This window comes from Vigna umbellata, chromosome 4, assembly GCF_029865625.1.
Source record: "Vigna umbellata cultivar VRB3 chromosome 4, Vumbellata_1.0, whole genome shotgun sequence".
Classification (NCBI taxonomy): Eukaryota; Viridiplantae; Streptophyta; class Magnoliopsida; order Fabales; family Fabaceae; genus Vigna; species Vigna umbellata.
The window spans coordinates 72,754,677-72,775,571 of NC_142168.1; the positions used below are offsets into that span (position 1 = coordinate 72,754,677).

The 20,895-nt window shown below is 35.5% G+C and overlaps 2 protein-coding genes across 3 annotated transcripts; both read right to left on the reverse strand.

Annotated features, from left to right (window-relative positions):
• Window positions 1–300: 300 nt before the first annotated feature.
• LOC148201173 (vacuolar protein sorting-associated protein 53 A-like) lies at window positions 301–13,099 on the reverse strand. Its single transcript, XM_088113371.1, has 24 exons — window positions 12,812–13,099; window positions 12,638–12,732; window positions 12,494–12,550; window positions 12,252–12,402; window positions 12,052–12,122; window positions 10,495–10,619; window positions 10,114–10,274; window positions 9,877–10,018; window positions 9,421–9,484; window positions 9,023–9,208; window positions 8,869–8,910; window positions 8,275–8,379; window positions 8,134–8,193; window positions 7,835–7,912; window positions 4,699–4,806; window positions 4,526–4,591; window positions 4,361–4,438; window positions 4,157–4,290; window positions 3,976–4,069; window positions 3,584–3,661; window positions 2,575–2,637; window positions 1,739–1,807; window positions 1,458–1,553; window positions 301–754 (listed from the first exon to the last, which is right to left on the reverse strand). Exons 1-24 carry the CDS (start codon window positions 12,858–12,860, stop codon window positions 464–466), a joined length of 2,463 nt encoding a protein of 820 aa, XP_087969497.1. The 5' UTR covers window positions 12,861–13,099; the 3' UTR covers window positions 301–463.
• A 2,152-nt stretch (window positions 13,100–15,251) lies between these two features.
• On the reverse strand, window positions 15,252–18,549 carry LOC124848672 (pentatricopeptide repeat-containing protein At5g66500, mitochondrial). 2 transcript variants are annotated; one of them, XM_088111978.1, is made up of 2 exons: window positions 16,661–18,549; window positions 15,252–16,269 (listed from the first exon to the last, which is right to left on the reverse strand). In XM_088111978.1, the coding sequence occupies exon 1, from the start codon at window positions 18,444–18,446 to the stop codon at window positions 16,821–16,823; it is 1,626 nt and encodes a 541-aa protein (XP_087968104.1). In that variant the 5' UTR covers window positions 18,447–18,549; the 3' UTR covers window positions 15,252–16,269; window positions 16,661–16,820. The 2 variants fall into 2 exon arrangements, with proteins under 2 accessions (XP_087968104.1, XP_047182384.1); XM_047326428.2 differs by having other exon boundaries at window positions 16,656–18,549.
• Window positions 18,550–20,895: the final 2,346 nt, after the last annotated feature.

Genomic DNA, 20,895 nt, shown 5'->3' on the forward strand with positions numbered 1-20,895 from the left:
AGTGTATGACTTAAGTTAAAAACTTGTGATTTTTTTCTAATGTCTCAGTTAATTTCAAAAAACACAGTTTACATGATTAACATTTCATTTACTAACAGGTGTATTCCATTGTCCTCTTAGCCCAACATCGTCCACAAGGCTCTAGAAAAAATCTCAAGATCAATCACACAAAATTCAACAGTCTCACAATGGAGCAAACAGACATGACAATTTTAACAGCCCATGATAGTGTGAACAGTAAGTAATCGGGGCAGTAACAAGCAACAGATAAGAAGAATCATTTACGAGCTACAGAAAAAATGATACAAATTTGTAGACAGATCTCTTTATTATCAGCTTTCAGTTGTTCAAGTGAAATGAGATGAACATGATATTAAACTTACATAAAGAATGAAAGAGAAGAAAAAAAACACTAAAGGCTTAGGGTACCGGCCAAAAAATTGGGGTTGTAGCACTCTCTTGATCATGGATTAAAGAGCTTTCTGAAAGGACCATCTTTCCGGTCTTTGGCAGCTTCTGTTAGAGCTAGGAACCGCTTGAACCCAGTGGTGGCAGCTCCTCGTCCAAGTGCAGCAGCTCTAGTTAGAACATCCTCTCTCGATGCTATGAGTCCAACCGCAGAGGGGCTAGGTACTACAGGAGCTACTGGAGGAGCAGCTGGAACAATTGTAGGTGCAACCTGAGTTTGCTTAATTCCAGGCCCAAGTTTGTTGAAGTCATCAAGAATGCTTTGTTGATCAGCTTTTTTCAGACCCTGAAAACACAACTCAAATCATCCACACATTACAAATCATACATTCAGTTGGATCTGAAAAACCAAATGATTTGCCTCATGTGATAGAATCCATAAGCAAAGCATGAACCATTACTGAATATTAACTAATATAGTTAATTGAAATATTGGTTTATTTTGTACATATTTTCAGTTGAATTTATGCAATGCATGCTCCTCATCAGTCCGATTCTTCAGCAATTATATCAGTACCTTCATATAATTTTGAACATATTCCAAGTGTTTCCATGCAAGCTCCTCAAGTTTGCAATATAGCACTACTTTCCTTAGATTTAATGTCCATTGAATTACAGATCCTTGATCTGCTCCAATGACAGATTTGATAAATTACTAATTTTCACCAATTGAGTCTTCTAAGTGCTTCTTTGTTAGCTTCTCAAATTTTCCATGTAACATTGCTGCTACTATCCTTAGAGGATGACATTTGCTTATGACTGTTCAGCTAGAATTAATAAGCCTCATTGACAATGAACTGAATAATTTATTTCCTATAATTAATTGACAATGAATCAGTCGTGAACATAATCATAAATTTATTTCCTATATTCTATACGAGCAGCCTTGGCAGACCTCATCTCCATAAACAGAGGTCTAGAACAAAGAAATAATGCAAAAACCAGCAATCAATCAACCAGAGATTTCGATAGAACAAGCTAATTATAACCTTAAGCTCCAGGATGCGTTGGAATTCCATGGGTGTACCCTCAGGTAGCAATGCACGATAAGTATCTGCTACAGAATCAACTGGAGAAAGTATAACCTGATCACGGACATTCATACAAATTTGTCAGAAGGAATTAATTTCACTGTTGGCTTTGATTGAGTTTTAGGTTGAAGTATTTTTCTATTAATAAACTCCTTTAGATGTCTTAACACCAAATAAGCTATAACCCAAACACAATTATTTTTACATAATAACATTTTACTAATAAACGCACAACAAACCTTCAAAAGGGCCTCAGCTTTGCTCATCTCGCGGCTCACAAACTTGGAATAACTAGCAGCACCTGATGTCTATCACAAAAAAAAAGAAAATAGTTAGTCTAAGGAGATAAACCAGTGACAAGCATGCAACAAATTTATAAGTAGAGATGTAAACACAATGTCATTTTCACTATTAACTTATTTGACAATGGATTCTAGACTACTTGAAGATAGTTTTGTCAATGCAGTGCAATAAAGCTCATATGCGTCATAAAATAGCTGGTTGGTCAAGAAAGTCACATCAATCAGATTATTATTGTTTCCTACTTGGTCTCCGAGTTAGGCAACCAAATCTTATCTCACTATCCTAGCACCTCTCATTTTAATGAACTGTAATGCAAATTAGAGTACAAACCGTGTATTGATTGATATTTAAGCATTACTACCAACGGGAAGGTAGATTCTTTAAGCATTGACTCAAAGAGATGGATATCCAACAAAATCTGAAATATCAATTTCTATTCACTTCGGTTTGATTCTAAAATATCAATTTCTAGTCCAGGTTTATGTGTATTTTATCTTTGAAATTTTATGATCAATAAATATCGTCCATCCCAAACCTAGAGCTGGAAATATATTTTGAGTTTCTTGTAAAAGAAGCATTTGCACAGTAAAGTGAAAATTCCCGGAAAAGAAACACTTGAAAATGGAGTTGTCAAATTAATGTAAGCAAGGAGAGAGGGACAAATGGTCATCAGAACAGCATAGGTTATCATGATGGTGATATTTCTTGCAGTACAAACATCATACCAAGTTATATTTAAGCAGTAGAAACTATTAAATACAAATTATATCACCTGTCTACCAAGGGAAGGAACTTCAAGAAGAATCGTCTTAACAGCTTGGGTATCCAATAGCATCTGCAGAAATCAGTTCGTTAGTTTATTAACATCATAAATTGGGTTGCAAGAGCTCCTTGGAAGCTTAGATTATTATGATTACAAAAGGAAGCAAAGGGCTCTTCTTACCACATCAAATATTTAATTGTAGTCATGATACAAAATAGAAAAGAGTCATTGCGTTATTCATGTTGTTATTTAAGATATTAATATATTTCTTATTTTTATGGATTTTATCTTTGAAAAGAAATCTAGTTTAAGGAACTTTTTATTTTAGTAAGACCATATACCTAAATATGATTTATCTTTCATTTATGATTTATTTGGGTGATAAGTACCTTTAAGGTGTATTATGTAATTAAGTCATTAGCATAATTGTATGTCCTTTATCCAGAGAATATATGAAAACTTGAGTCAGTGGGGCACTCCACCCAAAAGGAACAATCTAGGATCAGGGGAGAACCCAGCCAAATGTAGTACTCTTTTTGTTCATTTGTTTGTGGTGTACCTTACAAAGAGGAACACTCTGGGTTATACACTTTACCTGCCAAAAACTATGGTGGGGGCGAACATTATGGGCTCTAAAGTCTAAACCTTTTTCAGGTATAGACAAGAGAAATGGCTCAATTCATTAAATTATCATTTAAGAGTAAGAATGAAGAAAGTTCAATTTAAAAACTTTCAAAAGAGAAAGTCAGAGACATCATGCAATTAATAACCATCTTCTATGTTGGACATTTTAAAGGGTTCATCACAGGGATCTGATTAGGGTATTTAAGAGGTCCTTCGTTCCTTTCTTTAATTTTAATTTTGGGTTTTGGAAGATACCTTGTCCTCTGCATAGTACTTCCATAATAAATTTGTTTATCCATAAAACATAAACCAGCTCTCAAATAAGAACCTGTCAAAAACTATGCCTTGACTTTACCACTCACGTAAATGAAAGAATTAAAACAATAGTCAGTACCTGTTGAGCTCCAGTTTCTGATATTTGTTTGCACTTGAAAATGTTAGAATAAAAGCGTGGACCAAGAGATGATGCAAGCTGCAGATTAAAATAAAATATTAGATTAAAAAACGTTCAACTAACACATCATGTGTTTACTAGGGATGCTTGAAGTAACAAACTATCAGGAGATATTATCAAGAATAAACTTCAGTAGATATTTCAGAAACAAATGAAGATGAATATGAAATAACAGAACAGTAAATTCAAAAGAAAAGATTATATTATAAAAAAAATAATATATACTTGATTAATTATAAAACTGTAAATATTATGCTATAAGAGAAACTGTCCTGAGCTTTCACATAAAGAAACAAAAGTTGCATGTATTTAATCTGTGTTATAGAGATCACCTTGTCCAGGAAGAACTGAAAGTAGATGGGTGAAAGAAGACTTCCAAGTGCAGGAATGCTAGTGGTTAAGATCGAATTTATAGCATTAACATACCTGCATGACAATAGTACAGTTAAAATAATTAACTTTGTCATAAAATATATAATCATTTGATATATTTTATCAAGGAATTCAACTGACTCTGATTGATCACCAACACTCTCAAGGGTACCCCAAGGCACTCGGGTCATTGCAGCCATTTCAATGTCAAATTTAGTTTCCAGACCATGCACCAAGGTCACCAATGATTTTGTTATAACGGCTGAGAACTCATCCTGTATATATCTCCGTTAGAATGAGAGCTGTAGAAAAAAAAACACTTACTAAGAGAGAAGGTATTAATACCTGCACTTCAGACATATCCACCCCTTCTGCATATTGAGGGTCAATTATTTTAGACACGCTTTCAGCCAGTTCACCAGCCTATCAAGTACAAAGCTAAAAGTCAGTAAATCAGTCTTCAGGCATTTACTCGTTATCAAATGGATGAAAAAGGTCAAAGAAACCAACCGTTTTGTGGCAATATTCTGCTGAATTTACAATGTAACAAATCACTCTTTCGTCCCTATCAGATGTCTGTTAAACATTTCCAGAGAATAAAAACACACACATGATGAAAGCTGTTTGACAGCATTAATATGCAACTTCTCACTATGATGCATAACCAGTTGCTTTGAAAATACCTTTATTTGTCCATCCATGCCTGTGGCTGCTGCAACAATTCCAGTTCCCCCCTTTGGGAGTCTAGCAAAGAGCTTTGTAGCATACGCTTTGAGAACTCTTTGGAAAACCTAAAGATTGAAAGGGAATAAAGTCATAAACTGCATGAAGCTAGACCCATTACAATCCAGTATGCACTGCAATTGAAAATCAATTTACTTTCAGCCACAAAGTTAAAAAATACTACTTTTAATACTTCAAAACTTAAAACACTATAGCCAAAGATGACACATCCTTCTTACTAATTTTTCTACCACATTCAACTACACTTAATACTAACATAAGCTAAAACGGGAAACTCTTGAATAAGATGTGGGGCAAATATTTTGTGTCATCACTTAATTATATCAAACAGTTCTGCAAAAGAAAATGCTGTTTAACCTGATACAAGCCATGATACTCCAGGATCAGATAACTCACTCTTTGTCTTCTCTCTTTTTATTTTTGAAAGGAAAAAAATATAATTATAAGACATAAAATATGTAGGAGGAAAATAATATATTATCTTAAACTGATAGGATATAGGGTGATAGAATATAATGGGTTTAGGATAGAAGGAAGAGGAAATGAGAGGGCAGTTAGGAGGGAAGATTTCTTTGACAGTTAGTTAGTTAGTGGGAAGGGGAAGAGAAACTTTATAAATGTGTTCTGTACATGGGGCATGATTGATTTTTGTATTCATTTGAGTATAGACAGGAACATTTGTTCTGTGGAGGGGGATTAGGCTCCCGTATAGTGTTGTATGTATATCTTGTTGAATAGAAATACAAAAACCCATTCTTTTTACAATATGAGTTCTTGATTGTGAGTGAGTGATTGTTTTAGATAGGTTTCATACCTAGAAACCTATCAATTGGTCCGACTTGCCAAATATCCTTAGGAGAGGAGTGTTGGATCATTGGGAGAGAACTGTGATGGAAGGAAGAGTGAAGGCTTTGGAGGGAAGAATAAATGCCCTGGAGGGAATGATGGAATCTGTGAAGAGGTGGGCCAGCGAACAGAAAAGGGAGCTAGCAGTATGGAGAAGAAATATCCAAGAAATAAAAGAAATGCTGCAGAAATCCAAGAATCACAGAAAGGGCTCAAAAAGAAGTAAGAAATCTGACAAGAAAGGAAAGAAAGAGGGAGAAACAGGTAAGGATGTTGTGCAAGATAGTATGCTAGACATCAAGAAAGCCAAGAAACTTTTAGATGGAGGAGAAACAGATAACAGCGCAAAGGAAGGGGTTGTCCAATACTGTGAGGGGGATGTTTTTACCATCACATCAGGGAGTAGAGGGTCAAAAATTGTTGTTTTGAGTGATGATTGCTTTGCAAGAATTAGAGGGCAAGAGAGGAGAGAATAAAATATATGTGAAGAAGGCAATGGCGAAAACTGTGATGAAGACATTGGGGCGGAAGTGGTTGAGAAAGTGGCAGAAGTTGCTGCTGTAAGGATGGATAATGTGACAAATGTTGGTAGAGAAAATACATTAGATGAAGACCATGATGGGAAGGTTGTAACTCTTGCTTCTCCAAGTAAAGTTGCAAAAGCTGCTATTTTTAGTGAAGATAGAGTGGTAGGTATGTCAAAACAATGAAGAAAGGGGAAGAGTTGTTGAGGTCTAGGGTTAAAACAGTGGTGTCAGGGAGTGAGTGACCCAGCTGTGGTCTGGGTGTCCATGGGTGCATCCACTAGGGTTGTTACAGATCCATTTCCTGAAATTACTGAGGTTATAACACCTGCAGATCTAGCTTCTAGTAACAGCCACAAAGGAATTTCCAGCTTTTTTTGCAGAATCTTTATTAACTAGCCATCTTATACTACTCACAGTGGTGAAAGGTAAAGATGGTAGGAAAGAAACTTCAGGAATGGAAGCAGTGCAAACAGTCTTAGAAGCAAACTTGTGCTCCACAGTGTAAGAGGTCACAGGTCAGAATGCAGTATAGAACAGTCATATGGTCTAGGGGAATCTTAGAAAAGGAGCAGTTCTTATTAATGGAAGAAATGGAGTCAATAATTCTCTCATATAGACCACCACCCAAGCCTCCTGACTTGAATTGGAGGGTAGTAACCAGTGGGTTCCCTTCATATGATAACACGAGGATGAAGAGGAGCCATGAGATCAAGCTTCCCGGTTCCAACCTTGAGGACAAGGTTGTTCTGCAACGGGGTGTAATGATAGGATATAGGGTGATAGAATATAATGGGTTTAGGATAGAAGGAAGAAGAAATGAGAGGGCAGTTAGGAGGGAAGAGTTCTTTGACAGTTAGTTAGTTAGTGGGAAGGGGAAGAGAGACTTTATAAATAGGATGTGTGTTCTGTACAGGGGGCATGATTAATTTTTGTATTCATTTGAGTATAGACAGGAACATTTATCCTGTGGAGGGGGATTAGGCTCCCGTATAGTGTTGTATGTGTACCTTGTTGAATAGAAATACAGAAATCTATTCTTTTTACAGCATGAGTTCTTGATTGTGAGTGAGTGATTGTTTTAGATAGGTTTCATACCCAGAAACCAAACATAAACACTAAAGAAACACTTTGAACATCCAGAGTGGACTCTTGACTAACACATTAACAATAAAAGATAATAACTTCTAATCAAACTGAAATGTGAGGAAAACACTCTATTATTAAGCTTCATTAAGAGAGGTGCATTAAAATAATAACAACATTGTAAGGACTAATGATATTACAACACTCACTGAAACGATGCCTATTATTCTGCTTCTTTTACTAGTGTTCTCAATTCAAGGAATCCCATCTTTAACAGAGTTCAAGTAATTGTCATACTTGAGTAGGCACAACCACTAATAAGCAAATAGATGGAATGGAACCCTTCAACTTTATTTGAGCAAGGACTTTTTTTTTCTTTATTAATGAAGTTCATCTGATACAAGTAAATAGGTTGACATAATTTTTATTTCAATGGACATTATGAGCAATAGTCCAAAATTTGGACACAAACAATAGTACATCATTATATTTTGATTTCAATGGCTACACAACTATCATAACAAGGAAAATAAAAAGGCAGAAAATGAGTTAAAAGCTTATGCATTATCACTTCTTATATAAAATAGAAACATTAAACTAAAAAATTACAAAACTTTACCTTCAACAGATTGAATAGTGTCTGGTTCTTTGTTAAAGCACTGCATCTCTTCAAGCTTCTCTTGATAATAAGAAACAACTATGTAGCACGACACAGAGAAATCAAGTAAATACAAAGCATATCAAAAACTGATTGTGAAAGGGGCAAAAAAATATTTAAGCTATTTAGCCACATTAGTCTTTCACAACAGTTAAGCAGATACCAGCTATAAGAACTTCTAAGAGCTGACAAGACATGAAATAATAAAGAGGCAAATTACACTGCTCTAACATAACCTGCTAAGAGATCGAAGGACTCACCTGCATGCTACTGGATAAAACATTACTCTGACTTCCCTCCTCAATATCCCATGTCTCCTCCTATAGTGAATGAAACGTTTAATCAAGATTAAAAAAATAAGTAAATAACAGAACACCTCTAAAAGGTGATACACAAATTACCTGTACTAGTTTCTCCAGACTTTCCATTAGCGTCTTCTCTTCCAATTCTACATATACTGTTAAGTGAGGCTCAAAGCAAGATGAAATAATTCCACGGAAGTTGAACTGTCCAAAAAACACAAATGTCTGTCAGGTTTGTCTTGGCAAAATAGGCCAATAGGAACAAAATGAGAAAACCTCCAACAAAGCCACAACTACAACCAACAGTATTTGTGAAATCAAGAAAATATAATCCACAAAATTCTTGTGTTTCTATTATGGAGAAAAAGTAAGAGAAAATAACCTTGACTCGAGATTTTTTAAACTAAAAGCAATGTCATAAGGTATAATACATCCTCTTTGGGGGTGTAAGAAAGTACTAAGTATGTTGTGTCACAAACTTAACTAGGAATTATTGCATAAATAGCCACACAGCAGAAAACAGTGACCAAGAAAGGAAAGAAAAAAAATCACTGAAAGACAAACCAAAAAGGTTAATTCCTAAAGCATTTATATCGTCATGACAGCATAATATCTCAGACCACAATGTAAACATATGTACTTAATCTATAAAATCAATTATATAAATTGAACTGTAGTCAAGTGAGACCGTACCCCAGCTCCAGGCACTGCCAAATCTTTAGTTCCATCTTTCTCCTATTTATACAAAAATTAAAACATGACAATCATTTGATAATTACAATTTTGAAAGGAGAAGAAAATAACTTATAAATAAGCACTGTTAACTTCAAAAATTTATAAAACATACTTCAGTGTCACCTCCTTGATGTGCAGCAAGCTTTTTTTCATACTTCTTCCGGATATCGGAGGCACTATTACTAGAATTAGTCCCCCTACCGATTTCTTCGATCTCATTTGCAATTTCTCTGTTTTGAGTGCCTCCCCCAAATTTCTCAGCCAATTCATCCTCAAACTCTAAAGTTCTTTGTAAAGCCTGTAAGAAATTGACAGATGAAACACCGAAATAACAAAAAAATGTAAGTGTTTTCATCTGAAATACAAAATTGACAGCTTTCGTACATTGTAACCAGCCTCTGTAAAATAACATAAGAACATCCATTGACAGTTATATTGTAATTAAAGGTCCTGGGAATGGGAAATGGATAGAAAACAGTATCATCAGTATTGTATTACTCAATGGCTTACCAATAACAAGGTTCCAACATCTGGCTTTTCCTTTAGATTAGCAAGAATGTCCTCAAGTTGTTTTCTGTAAAAACAAGTGTCATAAACCCAATAATGTTTTCTATACAATAACCAGAACTAAATTTATTACATTTGAAATGACAATATTCTGTAAAATGCTTAATTCCATCACAACATTTTGGCAAAACCATAACATAAAATATACAACAAAACATCCAAAAACATTTTTGTAAATGATCGGAAATTCAATGTCAGATGTAAGGAAAACGAGGTTCGAGTAACATTCCCAAACTTCCGCAATACATTTATTCATATTCAATAAATTAAAATGTCATTTCGCAACACACAATGGGTAAACGGGTTTTACTATGGCCATGGTTTTTTTAATGAAGAAGGCGTGAATGTTGTCATACAACTTATATTATGATGGTTTGAATAAACAAGTAAATACCATACCTCGTCTTCTTGCAAAATAGGATGCAGAGCCGATATGAAACATGCCACGAAAGTGGAAAGATTTTCCAAATTTCTTCATTTGATCTCATTCGGCGCTTAATCCATGCATATCTTCGTTCGGTTTTGTCCAACTTCGCAAGCTCTAGAAATGTGGAAAAAGATAACAAAATATAGAAATTTGACAAGAACCCTCTGAATTAATTTATACAATTAATGTAGCACATAAATCAAACATACCAGCTCCTTCAAAAATTTGTTCATACGAAGTAAGCTCCCTATTGCAGAAATTATTTACCAATTCTTCCCTTACAGAAGGCTCTAATGCATCAACAACCAGGCAGGCATCAGACAACTGCTGTAGCAAATTAGTTTCTTCTGACTCCTTTCCAGTACCTAAGCTGAGACAAAAACAGAAAATTGAGAAAGCCAGTTACACATAGCCTCTTTGGATCAAACAGCTTCTACAACAAGTACTGTTAATAGCAAGTCATAAAAGAAATATTAGGAAAAAATAATAGATGAGCAATCTAAAGAAACATGGTAAATCCAGTTCGTATTGTAGTGCCTGTAGAGATTTCCAAACAGAGCAGAAGATGGAAATCTGTAAGAATAATATACCTAGAAAAATCAGAAAACACATGTGACTTGAGTATTTGCTTGATATTCTTAAACTTCTCCCTCAGTTCCAAGATCTTCGGGATATCCCTATAGGCTTCAAAATGACTACATAACTGGTTCACTGCCTGAAATACAAGATAACAGCATGAATAAATCGATAGACAAACAAAAGAAAGAAGTTGAGTTTACAGATTAGTAAATTAAAACAATAAGCATAACTTTCTATATCAAATATATGAAAAAAGGACCATAAACCATGATCAAATACTGAAGACCGAATAAACCACAGAAGACTTCAAAGGTACAGTATTTGGGCGAATTATTGCACTTAGCATCGGGTTTAAGAACCACTTTCTGGATAAAATAAGAAATAATAGCTTAGGGTTTTCAGGAAGCTGGAAAAAAATAAACAATTATTTCTTCAAAATAAGTTTAACCATATATGTATTTGATAGTAGATGGTTTTAATTTTGAAAAAATTATTCCAGTTAAAATTGAATCTGAAGAGAAGTGATTTATGTTTGGGAACTTAGTGTCTCAAAAGTAAGTTTGTAGTGAAACTTAATATCTAATTCTCAACTTAACGTAAAAGTTTCTTATTTTAGAATCATGTTTAATCATATCTTGCAGTCTGAAACATAAACCATAAGCTTTTCCAGATATTTGTATGTTCAGTAATTACAAAATCCAGGCAAGCTGAAACCACATGCTTAGCTGCTGCACTAATGCAAACAGTAGCCTATACAGCAATAACAATCACAAACAACCAGGCCATATCCCACCACCTGCAGATACAAATTCAAAGAAAAAAAGGGGTGTACACCCAGAAGAAAAAATAAATCAAGGGGATTGATATTAGAAAAACAACTGGTAAATCTAATGAGGTTTCGTTACTAGAGCTGAAACATCCAACAGCCTATTTGTAACTCCTCCCCTTCTCCCCAAAATTAAGAAAAAGCCTATTTGCTATACATCCTTAGAAAATCTATAGAGATGAGCAAGGATAGAACCTTCCTATGATAAAATTTCTATACATTGTCCACTCTTTATCATTTGACTAAGGTGAATTAAATGTGGAAGATATGTTACAAGGAGACACCTTTGCGGGGAAGACACCATATTAAATCACTTTACTTCTCATAAAAATTCTCTCCATATCTACAATGACGGAGATGCCTTCTTATACATCACAATAACTACATTTCCCCTTCAATACAGAATGAAATATGTCATTTGACTCAATCAATGATCCTTTAAAAATTCTTTAGTGAACTAATTTACCACTAGATGTAGTGCAAGAAAAGATATGCAAAAGCAAAACAATCAAATATTATTGTTTAAAATCAATGATAAAGCTTAAAAGTTAAAACCGTAACGCTTTGCAGAGGCAACTGAAAGCCTCAAACTGCTAAACAACTAATAAGCAAACCCCATTAACAAGCTCCAATGCAAATACATCCTACACTAACACAATAATCAGAGATATCAACAGTTAATCACACAAATGCGGACAATGCGATACACAACAGTAAACCGTGCAGTAATTATATTGGATACCTCCAGCTGTGCAGCTGCCTCTTTATACTGACGCTTTGAAGCCATCACTTGAAGCTGTTCAACAGCAGAGACTGCCATATAATAGGTAAGTTTGTTGAAGTAAAGGATAAAAAAGCGTCTACGCGTCAAAAAAATTTACCAAGCAAGATTTACCAAGCATGCAACAGACTATAGAACAGAGGCGTAAAAGCAAGATTTACCAAGCATTGTAAGACGATGAAGTGCAGTAATTGTGGTAGTTATATGCTTCTTCGCGAAGTCCAGTTTCTTAATGTCACGGCATATTTCTTGAACCATTGTCTCACTCTGCACAGCTTTAGTTTTTATCTCTCGGATCTTATACATAAGCTCCTGCATTTACAGAGCAAGGCACTGATAAAACGCACGCGTCGAAACACAAAGGTCGAAGCAGGAAACTAAACTACTTCCCACGCGCGCATACCTCGACGGCACGTGTGGCGGCTGCGAGATCTTCCTTCGCCTTAGTTCCTGAATTGCTCTGAAATCAGAGAATCGGAGGTATGAGAGAGCGAAAACGACGGAACAAATCCAAACCAGGCGACGTTAATTGAAGAGATTTTAACACCTGTTGGCGAACGGCGGTGAGGATTCCAGCATCTACGGTGCGAATCTCGTTCTGGATTTTCTGCATCAGCGGCTCCACGCCGGAGAGAGACGCCTCTGCATAGCGAAACGCGGATTTGATAAGCGAAACGTTGGAATAAAAGCGTTGCAAGTGAGATTGGGATTTGTGGCGTACCGTTGGGGAACATCTGGTTGATGTACTCCAGAGCGCTTGACTTGTCCATTGGTGAGGGCGAGAATGAGCTCAATCAGAAATGCATGAACGAGGATGGCGATGGTAACGTTCGGATCTCTAGATACGCGTGTTCAACGCCATTGATGCTCTTCGATTTCCGGTGGATCCGACTGCAGAAGTGTCTGCTACGACGCTGGTGATACTGCTACTTTTCGTCTTCTTCTTCAACCTCTGGACACTGCTCTCTAATACATCAGACTCCGAGGACTCCTACTGAAAATTTCATTAGAACAAAAAAAAACTAAAATGTTATTGCTTAAAATCTAAATCTACAATTTATTATTTATTTAATTTAAGTAACTGTAAATTAATATATATATTTTTTTAAATATGCTAACACTTTAAATTATTGCTTATATTTTTTTTCAATTTCATATGTTTTATCGTAAATTTTGTTGTCTTTAAACATGGTTGATCAAATTAATCTAATGGATGTCTTTTAATTTATATTTTTTTTTTTTGACAATTTCTACATTATCACCTACAAAACACATTTTTTAATAAAACTCATTCATCATTTTATACTAATGATATTTTACTTAAGTAACGATAATATCATTCTTATATTAGCATGTTAAAATAAAAATAAATAAATAATAGTCTAATTTTTTTTACAAAAATTTAATTAAAAATACTTAAATTTATCATTAACTTTAAAAATAATTAATCCTAGATTAAAAAAGGAGTTAAAATCAACATTAGTCAAATAAAATATAGATTAATACAATTTGATGTAAAAAATTATTTAAATCCTTTATTATAATAATAAAACTAATGATTTTCATTATTAATACTTTATTAAGAACCTTAATAGATAAATTTGTTAACTTTTCCTTTTTCTTTTTTCATTTTGACATGGTTATATTGCAAGCCACCCAACTAATATGTCTATTGTAGGATGTTCTAGTGTATTTGAAAAAGAAGGTAAAACAAACATTTGTCATTTTTCTTCATAAGCTCTAAACATTTATTAATTTAGTTAATTTGACATGAAGTTACACATTTTTTAATGTATTATTTTCTATATTTTTTCATATCATCATGTATATAATTTTCCTTTACATGTATTTGGTTTAGTATATTTTGTACATAATATCGCTTTCCATATAAAAAAAGGAAAATGACACTTGAACAACCATTTTTGACAACATTTAGACACGCGCACACGTGTCAAAATCTGAGTGGTCCAGTTGGAAAAATTAAATGAAAATGGACCACTCAGATTTTGACACGTGTGCGCGTGTCTAAATGTTGTCAAAAATGGTTGTTCAAGTATCATTTTCCATAAAAAAACTTTAGTTTTTTCATATACAGTCCGTTATTTGTCTTATACATGTATCACTTCTATTTTTAAATATTTGTAATTTTATCTTCATTTATATTATTACGTGACATACTTTTTCAAAATATGTTTTATATATATGTTAAATGTTAAGTCAATAAGCGCAGCAATTAATCCAAGTATTAACTTGTACAATTAAAGAAACTAAGATTAAGATAATCAAAGAGAGAAAAATAAGCTAAATTATCTAAGGGTGACTCATTTTAACATTGAATAAGTAATGAAAGTAGTATGCCAAAATTTTTTAAGTCTCATTATGACCATTGGGATTGTTTGAATTCCTGAAATATATTATTAATGCTCCCAGCTGTAGACATTCCTAAGTTATTGAAGGTAATCTGATCTATTTACAAAAAATACAAACTAAAGACTTCAATAACCTATAATACCGTATGGTTAAAGCAACCATTATTATTAGTACTATTACTAATAATATAACAGTACATTTATTGCAATTTTTTTTATTCATGCCAATACTTTTTAAAATATTGAATATGTTTTTAGTTTCTAATCGAAATTAAAATTTGTATTTATTCAAAACTTAACTTTATATATTTTCATCTTTAAGTTTTAAAATAAATTGATTTATTTTTTTTAACCAGTTACATTTCAAATGTTAATATAAAAATATATTTAATCAACTTACTCAAATATTTTCAATTTCAAAATAAATAAATAAAATTATTTTTTTAGTTTAAAGACCATGGCTCCCTTCAACACTATCGTAGCTCCACCCCATCCTCTGTCATTCTTTAATCTGGTATGTTTAGAGTTTAATGATTGTTATAAAGCATTTTACCACCACTCTATGTTTAGGGTTTAATGATTGTTTTTACATTAATGAATCAGAAATTCAAGATTGGCATATCTTAAAGATTAATTATTGAAAAAAATTCATAAAACTTTTGAGAACAGATTTACACTATTAGTGCACAGCATGTATTTTCTCTTAAAAACAGAAAGCATATTTAGCACTAAATACAAATATATGTGGAAAGAAAGGGTATAAAGTGAAAGCAAACACACAATCCTGCTACGTCTTTGGTATATATTCTGTATGTGGTTCCTTCCATTACCTAGCTGAAGTTGCAAAAACGCACCAAACTATTCCTATTGTTTACTAAAAGTAAAGTAAAAGGTATCAAAGTATAGAAGAAACGTCGACTACTCAAATAAAGCATATTGCACTCAAAGGATGAATTGAAGGCATAAAAATTCTGAGCACATGTGCATAGTTACCATATTTAAACAAAGGGCTGGCATAGTTTGTTGTGGTATTTCACAGGAGATGCGCTTGAATATGCGGAATCTCTAACTTCAGCTACCACATTTAATTTAAACAATAATAAGCAGTTCTTGATGTTCACACAAATGATGTTATTTCTTGCAAAGTTTTCACATCTTTGATATAACCCCATCCTAGTCACAGATCTGCATGTGTTGCGCACCATAAAGATGGCTGGTCACTGGTTCACAGATATTCAAAAAGAAAAACCCACAAGAATATCTCATTTGAGGTCGACCCCTCTTCCGATTTGCAACTAAAATGAAAAGAAGCAGTAATTCTACAGATTTCCTGTCATTTTCTGGCTATTTCTTGATATCGACAGACAGGTACTCTTGATTGGAGCCTTATAATGTAAGAAGGAATTGTGGAGCTCCAGACTTCCTAATGGATTGCTCTTTATTTGATACTGCAGCAGTGAAATTACCACTGTACTTGGAACTTAGATGCCTCTTTTGCAACCCCTGATTCATCAAAATGGATAAATTCTTATAGAATATATATCATGAGATTGGCTAACTGCCAGCGGAATAACTGCAAGACCTCGGAACACAAATGGAATCTCATAAACATGGTGTGAATGCATTAGATTTAGAAGGAGAACTTGCAAGCTCCATGCCAAATATTAAGAAACATCTGTGTAGTAAGTTTCTATTTTGATTCAGGTCGTGTTTCGAGACCAATTAGCCTTTGTAAGTTCTGACCGGTACCCTATTGCCTTTGTAGGTTCTGACTGGTACCTATTGCCTTAGTAAGTTCCCACCATAGCCTCTGCACAGTTCAAGGCTACATGTTAATTGTAAGCTTGTGATTATGAACACCAAAAGACAAGCAAACAAATGTATAAATAGTAAGCAGACAACAATAATTACATAACTGAAACTATACAAGTAATAAAGCAACACAGTAAAAGCAATAGCCATAATTGATCTTGGGCAAACAACTTAGTACTTTTAAGAGATTGACTATTGACTATATACATTCTACAATACACTAGGGTACATTCCTCCTACATGTCAGACACAATCACAAGTGTACCTTTCATTTCAGAACCCGTCACTGATGATGAATCGATCGTGAATCAAATCATATGAACCACTTCTTACAGGTGAAAGGAATGGATAGATGAAATGTTTTTGAGGAATAGGAAAAAGTACCTTACTGGTTGATCTGTGGACATCCAATGCTAGCCAATGATCTAAAAGAATGAGGGTAGATAGATACGCACTGCCGGATCAAATGTAGCTATTGATGCTTTTATATTGGCAAGCACACCAGAAATCTCCCAATAACAGTAAAGCGTCATCCGTCTTGCTGAACAATCAAACAGATAGTGACCTAGCATGTTGGTTCAAGCCCAGAACATTGATCCAACTATTTCCAGCTTCCTTGACCAACCCTTTTGTCCTCATGATGCTTCTCAGTTCATCAACACGATCCCACCTGCCAATGGCTGCATAGAAGTTTGATACAAGAACAACATAGCTAGATTTATTGGGTTCCAACTGCAAGAGATGCTTCGCAGCCAATTCACCTCTTTCAACATCCTGATTAAGACTGCAGGCATTCAACAATGCTACCCATATTCCTGCAGTAGGCCTAGTACCGTGCTCAACCATATTGTGATACGCAGACCATACCCCTTCTATGTTACCCGCCCGGCCTAAGATATCTATGTAACAAGCATAGTGCTCTGGATCTGGTTCAAGACCGTACTTCTCCCTCAACAATTTGAAACATTTTTCGCCTTCCTCCACCAGTCCAGAGTGACCACAAGCCGATAAAACAGACAAAAAAGTGACGGAGTTCGGCAACACCTTCCCCCCTTCTTTCCTCATCTCCTGAAACAGCAAAACAGCTTCACGCCCACGCCCATTTCTTCCATACGCATCAATCATACAAGTCCAGGAAATCACATCTTTCTCACAAATTCCATCAAACAACGACTGGGCAAGCGAAACCTTTCCACATTTCGCATACATATCCAACAGGGCATTACACAGCTGAGTCTCACGAGTAAAACCCTGCCGAACCGCAACAGAGTGCATCTGCTTCCCTGCCCACAAATCCAAATTCTCAGAGCACCCCACCAGAGCACTGGTAAGCGCCACAGCATTGGGTCTCACCAAGCCCATAACTCTAAATGCCTCGCCATACCTCCTATTCCTAACACAACCAGAAACCAACGAGTTATACATCATATCATCCTTCCAACCCTTCAAACTGCAAAACACCTTCAAAGCATCATCAACACACCCAACACTGGAGTAAAAATCAATAAGAGCAGTGCTCAAAACAACCATATCACGCCCCATACACACCACCAAACCATGAACCTGCCTTCCAAGCTCCAACGCCTTCAAAGAAGCACAAGACTTCAACGCAGAACACAAAGTAAACTCACTAAGCTCAACATTCTCCCTCCCCATCGCCCTAAGAACCCCAACAGCCTCAACAGGAAGATCACACCGCAAAAAACACGAAAGCAAAGCGTTCCAAGCGACAACATCTCGCTGACCCATTTCGTCAAACACCCTCACTGCTTCGTCCAAAGACCCGCACTTGGAGTACATATCCACCAGCGAGGTTTTCGCGACGGTGCCGGAATCAGCACCGGTTTTTACCATTTGGGCATGGACTTGTGTCCCGAGTTGAGAGATATGCAAGAGAGTACAAGCGCGCAAGACAGAGGTGAAGGTATACGCGTCAACGTCGGCATGCGCGCGATGTAGAGAGTGGAAGAGGATCCATGCAGAGACAGGATCGCCTCGGCGAACATGCAAGGCAATTAGGAAGTTGGTTTGGGAAATGTTTTGGGTGAGAGATGATGACGAAAAGTTGGTTGTGAAAGTTTGATGGTGCAAATAGTGATTGATGATTCCGATGATGTTCGACACGTGGTTGAGATTGAGTGCTGAACACGTTTTGTGTCTGAGGTTTTGGATCATCTTCGTCCACTGCTTCTACTGTGATTACCACAGAACACAAATGCAGGTCTATTTCAACTACAGAACCATGAAGTTTCATTGTACGTTTATTCATCCAGGGAAGTCCTTTTTTTTAGCATAATCTCAAATTTCGTCCCTTTTTTTTTTTTGAATTGGATTCAAATTTTTTGAAAATTGTAACAATTGGACCCCAACCGTTAAATGGGGTCCAATGACGTTAGACTGTGTTTGACGTGACACGCTGGATCTCGTTTTGTAATTGACGTGACACGCTAAACTAACTTTTTAGTTGACGTGACTACATTAGTAGGGGCACTGACGGGTATAGTTATATTTGTTTAAAAACAAACAAATGGATAACACATCACCCATCTCTTCTAATACACCACCAACTTCTTCAACTCCGTGGATCCCAAACCCTACGCCTACACCTACTCCCTAAGAATCCTCCCTCGCTTTCACCAAATGCTCCGGCACCTTCTTCACCTCCGGAGATCGCTACTTCTGGATCGACCTTCGCGTCGGTCCGGTTGACTACGACCCCGCAATCTCCGAGGACGGCGTCATCCCCCGCGACGAGTTTCACCCCCTCGCCGTTGTCCACGGCCATCCCAAATCAAGCAAGCTCTGCGCCGCCGACCTCGCCTCCCTCATTTGGAGCGCCTACAATGTCTTCCTCGCTCCCTCCCTCCGGATACCTGTTCTGTTTGAGAATTCCCTCACCGTCCAGTTCATCCACATTCACAACGATTTCGATAGCACGGGTAGCTCCAGCCTCGATTGGAAATTGATCGAGAAGAGCTTTAGGTTTGAGATTGATAACAACAATAATGGATTGCTGTTAGGAGACCAAAGGTTGAATTTTAAGAATTATGGAATTAGGTTTTCAGAGTGTTCGATTTGCTCGTTTGCTATTGCAAGGTCGATTAATTCGTATACCTCTAGGTTTTTGTTTGATAATTATACTTTAATTGTGAGTGTTTGGATTCGAAACGGTTGCACCAGATTTTGTTAAGGTTGTGCCTGTGTCTGTTTCTGACTTGGATTATAGCATAACCAGTGCGATTGATGTTCTTCAGAGCGTCGAGACTCATGGTGGGGGAAAGAATCTGCTGAAGCAGAAGCAACACGTGGATCGAAGATTGATTCGGAGATGCTCTGGAAAAGGAGTTTGAGGTTTGGTGGATCGAAGGAAAGAGATTAGGATTGTTGGAGTTGGAACTCTATGGAGGTTTTCAGTTGGGAGAAGTGTGAGCGGACGGAGGAGACAGATTCTGTTGAAGATTTGGGCTTTGTTGAACGACTTTGGGGGTGCTTCGAAAGCCTTTCCACCATTGCTAAGTGCTTCTTCTGTTTCTCTATTTCGTCTTCCATGGAGGATGATTGTTTCTGTTTCTGGGATTCCTCAAACTTAATTCATAGTACATTCATGGTATTCAGATTCAAGCTTATTTTCCAGAGAAGATCAGGATACGAAGGGTTTGAGACTGTGTTTCAAGGGGGGGTTTACTAAGTTTTTTAAATTTTAAAACTACCTAAATACACATCATTTAGCCACGTTAATTAAAAACTCAGTCCAGCGTGCCACGTCAAACACAGCCTAACGCCGTTGGACCCAATTGTTGCAATTTTCAAAAAATTTGGATCCAATTGAGAAACCGAAAAAATAAGGGACGAAATTGAGATTCTGCTCCAAAAAAAGGGACTTCCTAAATGATTAAACCTTCATTATAACTAACTCTGCCACATTCTTTTATAATGCCACATTATCGTTTTTAACTTTTATTTTCCGATAGCCAAATGGTTTTTAATAAAATAAAATAGAATAACATACATTTATAACATTTAAGTTTACATTCAGTTAAAATTGAAAATTTTGATGAATATATTGAAATACAATATTCAATTTTCAGGTTTTTGCACCAAACTAGGCATATTTGCCTTTAATATTACTGAAATGGACAAATTCAACCAAAATTGCGAAAATGGGGAAGTTGTGGGGGCCCAAACGACTTCAATTGAAGAAGTCGTGTCCCCCCTGCACGACTTCACCCTGTTCATTTGACCAGGGTTGAAGTCGTGCACCCCAAAAACGATTTTAGGGTATGGTAATCGATTATCACATGTTGTAATTGATTACCATACTGTTTTTAATACAAAAATATAAAAAAAATTGAAAATCGTAGGGGGTGCACGACTTCTCGTGAACTTCGAGAAGTCGTGCACCCCCTACACAACTTTACTTTCTTTTAATTTTTAACTTTTATCAATTAAAATTATTTATAATTTCTAAAAAATATTTTTAAATGTATTTAAAATAATTAAAATTATATTTAATTAATAATTAAAGTTTTTCAATATTAAAATAAATAAATTTATATTTTAATTATTTTTGTAAATTAAATTAAATTTATAATTAAATAATTTTAATTAAATTAATTATAAATAA

Coding starts and splice junctions, on each gene's coding strand:
- LOC124848672 (XM_088111978.1), bottom strand. CDS start 18,446: ATGATCCAAAACCTCAGACACAAAACGTGTTCAGCACTCAATCTCAAC.
- LOC148201173 (XM_088113371.1), bottom strand. CDS start 12,860: ATGGACAAGTCAAGCGCTCTGGAGTACATCAACCAGATGTTCCCCAAC. Junction 4,807..7,834: donor CACTATTCAATCTGTTGAAG/GTAAAGTTTTGT, acceptor TTCAATCTTTAG/GTTTTCCAAAGAGTTCTCAA. Junction 755..1,457: donor AACGCATCCTGGAGCTTAAG/GTTATAATTAGC, acceptor TTGTGTTTTCAG/GGTCTGAAAAAAGCTGATCA.